We start from the raw sequence: 5,797 nt of genomic DNA, 5'->3' as shown, positions 1-5,797 counted from the left end.
GAGCAGAGAAGAAACCAAAGGGCCACCAGGTCAAGTCACAAAGTGAGAGGTGGAGGAAAAAATAAATCTTGCTTCTCGGGGAACCATAATCAGTCTCCGGAGTTGGTCTTTTCTGTCACCGAGTGGCCCCTCGATCCCTCTCACGGCTCTTCCGGAAGCCAATCACAGCGAGACCCCCCTTACACCCCTGGCCGTACAGGATTAAATCTTTCTGTAAAATGTGGAATAAAACGATGGGAGGAGTAGCTGAAAAGTGAATTCAGTGTGGCAGGAAGTAGCTAACTTCTCTTCCAATAGAAATCAATGACACGACAATGTCTGTAGACACGAGACAGGACGGCTGCGGCTAATTCTAGATAATTATACTTTAATTGCCTCTAGTGCGATCATTACATCCCTCTGGTCAGTATCCGGACAATCATACAATCCTTCTCTACAGACACAGGATGGACCTGCCCTGTAAGAACGTGAGCTTTGTCTCCTGCCGGCTCCACGGCTGTACAGTTCATAAAACATAAGGCTTCTCCGGTGCGGACGGGACAGGTCGCCTCCTCAGGGGAGGGTCCATAGAAATAGTTCACAGCGCAGGCGGAGCTCCCCCGTTACTTCTTTTCTTGGCTCGGCTCTGCGTCTAATAGTGCGGAGCGGATCCCCAGCTTCTTCAGCTCCTCCACCAGGTCTCCGCTCTGGTGCATCTGTAGGAGGATGTCGCAGCCCCCCACAAATTCTCCGTTCAGGAACACCTGCGGGATGGTGGGCCAGTTGGAGAAATTCTTCACCCCTGTGACACAAAGAAGAGGTTCATCATACAAATTCCTTATTAAAAAGATCTGTAAATCCAAAACTCTAAGGCAATCTATTGTCCTCTGCTATCAGCCACAACTGGCAATGCCTCCCCGACCCCACAGCTCTACAATCTTACATCTCATAGCTCATCCCCCTTTCCAGGAAGCAATGCACTCGATCCACGGTGGGCACAATAGCAACATGTGCGCCCCACCCGGATGGTCACTGGGGCAGCCTTATAGTACCAGCACCACAGCTCTGCGAGATCAGCAGCACAAGAAGAGCTAAGGCTATGTGCACACGTTGTGGATTGGTGTGCGGATTTTTCCGCACTGTTTTTGCAAAATCCGCAGGTAAACCGCACTGCGGATTACCTGCGGTTTTTCTGAGGATTCTTATGGAGGAGCAGGTGTAAACCGCTGCGGAATCCGCACAAAGAACTGACATGCTGCAGAATAAACAACACTGCGATTCCGCACGTTTTTTTTTTCCGCAGCATGTGCACTGCAGATTTTGTTTTCCATACGTTTACATGGTACTGTACAACGCATGGAAAACAGCTGCAGATCCACAGCGTCAAATCCGCAATGTGTGCACATAGCCTAAGCCAAGACCTGGAAGCAATGATTGATCCCATTCACTGACAGCAAGCAGAGATCTGAGTCACTGAATCACTCAGTATAGAAACTTAATCATTTCATTGCATCTCAGCTGCTGAACCTAGAAGAATGCCAAGTCCACTGGTGGTGGGAAAGGAGTGCTGAAATCTAAGGGAAACTCATGCTCAGCTACATGTATCAGCTGCGTCACAGGAAGCCCACCCTTAGAAACATTGCTGGTATGATTATCAGCTAGTACAAACCATTGAACACCTGTTTTTCTATAGGGAGATTTATAGATTATGTCCCCTTTAACGACAATCTGTGTTGTCACATTGTATCATGTGAACCCATTTAGTGTTACATGGAGACAAGTAGGAGAAGGTCAAGGGCAGAGACAAGGGGACACCTCCCAAAAAGAGGATCAGAGTCATGGAAATGTTATATTAGCCATTCAGCGAGCACCTAATTAGTAACAGGATAGTAACAGCAATGAGCGCAAAACACAAATGAAAAACAACCCCTCCAAATACAGGCAAAAAGAGATGACTCTGCTCAGGACCCCCGTAAGGAAAAACCCCTCCAAATACGGGCACCGGAGAGGAGGACTCTGCTCAGGACCCCCGTATACAAGCCAGAAAATGGAAACAACCCCTAGAAATACAGGCACCAGAGAGGACTCTGCCGGGGCCCCATATACGGGCCAGAAAAGAGTAAGACAACCCCTCCAAATACGGGCACCGGAGAGGAGGACTCTGCTCGGGACCCTCGTATATAGGTCAGAAAATGGAAACAACCCCTAGAAATACAGGCACCGGAGAGGAGGACTCTGCCAGGGCCCCATATATGGGCCAGAAAATGGAAACAACCCCTAGAAATACAGGCACTGGAGAGGAGGACTCTGCAGGGGCCCCATATACGGGCCGGAAAAGAGTAAAACAACCCCTCCAAATACAGGCACCAGAGAGGAGGACTCTGCTCGGGACCCTTGTATACAGGTCAGAAAATGGAAACAACCCCTAGAAACACAGGCACCCGAGAGGAGGACTCTGCTCAAGACCCCCATATACAGGCCAGAAAATGGAAACAACCACTAGAAATACAGGCAGAGGAAAGGAGGACCCTGCAGGGGCCCCATATACGGGCCAGAAAAGAGTAAAACCACCCCTATAAATATGGGCACAGGAGAGGAGGACTCTGTTCAGGACCCCCGTACACAGGCCAGAAAATGGAAACAACCTCTAGAAATACAGGCAGAGGAAAGGAGGACCTAGAAATATGGACACCAGAGAGAACTTTCCAGCACTGACCACACGGGGACGACGTTTTAGCTTTGTCAGTGATAAAGTTACACAATCACCATTATATGCAGATCTGGGAGATTAGGAGCCGTCAGCTCTGCACAGTCACGGACAACACTACATCTCATGGCTACTGCTTCCTGTTATACACAGACTAATGTTGGCGGGTCTGTGTATGGGGGGCTGGCCAATGGATATTAGCCCCACTTCTAATACTTCTGGACTGATAACGCCAGGGATTCCTGTACATTAGCGAGTTGCTTTTCTGGAGATATGATTTTGACGACAATAAAGGGAAATACCTGCAGGACGGACCCAACAATCCTCATTATGGGCAGACCTGGGCTATAGGTGACCAGCAGGCCACATGACCCGGCTACGGTCAGCCACAGAGGTGGAAACAGTGGCATCCTGCCCATGTGGCCGCCCCCTGCACCACATCTTTATTTCATGGGTGGTTGCATCCAGGGGATAGCGAAGAAAACAGTGATCGGGAGGCTGACGGCTCCTCCATCACTGAGCCGGTGTCAGAGCTCAGCAGGCTCAGTGTCACTAAACTGTGCGGGGTTCAGTGCACTGCAAAGACCAGAAGGACCAGGGTTAGGGGAAGAGCTGGCTTGTGAGGGGACACCCCGGCCTTCATGTTGTGCTGGGAGCCATTTCTGACTCTACAAGGGCTGAACAGGAGTGATACAATTTATAAGAAGCTGCATATTATATGGTTATAGAACACCGGAGCATCAGCCCCCGGAGGAACTGCACATAATGCGGGGGCCACAACGGATAACACAGGAGCCACACTCCCCCCTACACACATAGCATCCCCTCTCCCCACACAAAGCACCCCCCAACATCCCCTCCCCCCACACATAACACCCCCCAACATCCCCTCCCCCCACACATAACACCCCCCAACATCCCCTCCCCCCACACATAGCACCCCCAACATCCCCTCCCCCACACATAACACCCCCCAACATCCCCTCCCCCCACACATAACACCCCCCAACATCCCCTCCCCCACACATATCACCCCCCAACATCCCCTCCCCCCACACATAACACCCCCCAACATCCCCTCCCCCCACACATAACACCCCCCAACATCCCCTCCCCCACACATAACACCCCCCAACATCCCCTCCCCCACACATAACACCCCCCAACATCCCCTCCCCCACACATAACACCCCCCAACATCCCCTCCCCCACACATAACACCCCCCAACATCCCCTCCCCTCACACATAGCACCCCTCAACATCCCCTCCCTCACACATAGCACCCCTCAACATCCCCTCCCCCACACATAACACCCCCCAACATCCCCTCCCCCACACATAACACCCCTCAACATCCCCTCCCTCACACATAGCACCCCTCAACATCCCCTCCCCCACACATAACACCCCCCAACATCCCCTCCCCCACACATAACACCCCCCAACATCCCCTCCCCCCACACATAACACCCCTCAACATCCCCTCCCTCACACATAGCACCCCTCAACATCCCCTCCCTCACACATAGCACCCTCCAGCATCCCCTCCCCCCCATACACAGCACCCACCAACATCCCCTCCCTCCACCCATAACACCCCCTCAACATCCCCTCCCCCCACACAGTACCCCCAGCATCCTCTCCCCCCCATACACACAGAGTCCCTCACTCACCCTCCAGCACTCACCCTGCCTCAGGTCCTGGTCCTCCAGCACGTTATAGGCCGCGTACTCGTCCACCCCGTGCATCCGCAGGATCTGCACCACCGCGTTACTGAAGCCGCACAGGGGCTGAGCCGGGGAGCCCTTCATGAACACCACCACCTTGTCCTTCTTCACCAGCCCCTCCAGGTGCTCCCGGGAGACGCTGCTGTCGCTGAGCAGGCGGCGGACCCCGGAGCTCCGGAGCGCAGCGGACACTCGGGACACGCACCAGCTCATGACTGACACCCGACACCCGTACGTCACTCACACGCGACAACCTCGCAGAAGCTTTCTGACCCTGTGAGGCTTCCGTTGCCACATTACCACGCCCACCGTATGAGTTTCAGTGAGCTAAACAATCTCGAGCGTTTATTGGACACAGCATGTGTCTGTTACCATAAGGAACCAATAACTAACCGTGACGTCATGCGCAGGGCGGGTTCACAGAAGACGTCTTGTACGCGCGTCCTCCTGCTGCCTGAGAGAATCAGTAGCAGTCTGGGTGCCATGATGGTAAGGTAGTACGGTGAGTGCATGTGTGCCGCCATCTTGGTGGAGGCTGTGTGATTTCTGTGTATTGCAGCTTCCTCTCCGGCCTCGTGTTCATTGTACTCGAGGCCTCCGGAGCTGCATAGAGCAACATGTGAGGAGGCCGAGACACCCCCGCGGGAGAGGCCGGCGGTGCGCTATGCTCCTCACACAGCAGCGTCTGTGGCCACGGAGGTAATGACGAGCCGTGTTATTATCTATCCGCCGACAGACAGAGCAACGCAGCCAGATGTTATTTACAGGGCGAGGAGGCCTGATAAACACTGACCCTGCGACACCGTCACACGTGTGTGACCCCCCCCCCCCTCTGCAACACGGGATACGTGTGACCCCCCCCCCCCCCGCATCACGTAATGCATGTGACCCCCCCCTGCATCACAGGATACGTGTGACCCCCCCCCCCCCCCCCGCATCACGGGATGTGTGACCCCCCCCCCCCCCCCGCATCACGGAATACGTGACACCCCCCCCCCCCCCCGCATCACGGGATACGTGTGACCCCCCCCCCCCCCCTGCATCACGGGATACGTGTGACCCCCCCCCCCCCCTGCATCACGGGATACGTGTGACCCCCCCATCACGGGATACGTGGGATTCCCCCCCCCCCCCCCGCATCACGGAATACGTGACCCCCCCCCCCCCCCTGCATCATGGGATACGTGACCCCCCCCCCCTGCATCACAGAATACGTGTGCCCCCCCCCCGCATCATGGAATACGTGACACCCCCCCCCCCCCTGCATCACGGAATACGTGTGACCCCCGCGTTGCCAAATACCTGTGTGACCCCCACATCACAGAATACCTGTGTGACCCCACGATGCTGAATGTGTGTGTGACCCTCTGGCACGTGTCCTGT

General features: G+C 54.6%; 1 protein-coding gene and 1 non-coding gene across 2 annotated transcripts; one reads left to right on the top strand and one right to left on the bottom strand.

The window, feature by feature from the left end:
• Positions 1–347: 347 nt before the first annotated feature.
• GLRX5 (glutaredoxin 5) lies at positions 348–4,668 on the bottom strand. The gene is made up of 2 exons (XM_069737577.1): positions 4,375–4,668; positions 348–781 (listed from the first exon to the last, which is right to left on the bottom strand). The coding sequence occupies exons 1-2, from the start codon at positions 4,625–4,627 to the stop codon at positions 603–605; spliced, it is 432 nt and encodes a 143-aa protein (XP_069593678.1). The 5' UTR covers positions 4,628–4,668; the 3' UTR covers positions 348–602.
• A 298-nt stretch (positions 4,669–4,966) lies between these two features.
• Positions 4,967–5,219, top strand: LOC138660494 (small Cajal body-specific RNA 13). The gene has a single exon (XR_011317886.1). It is a non-coding gene; the product is annotated as a small Cajal body-specific RNA 13 (non-coding RNA).
• The last annotated feature ends 578 nt before the right edge of the window (positions 5,220–5,797 follow it).

Source organism: Ranitomeya imitator, chromosome 1, assembly GCF_032444005.1.
Source record: "Ranitomeya imitator isolate aRanImi1 chromosome 1, aRanImi1.pri, whole genome shotgun sequence".
In the NCBI taxonomy this organism is placed as follows: domain Eukaryota; kingdom Metazoa; phylum Chordata; class Amphibia; order Anura; family Dendrobatidae; genus Ranitomeya; species Ranitomeya imitator.
The sequence above is the reverse complement of the archived record's forward strand: the minus strand, read 5'-3'. Positions and strand labels throughout refer to the sequence as shown.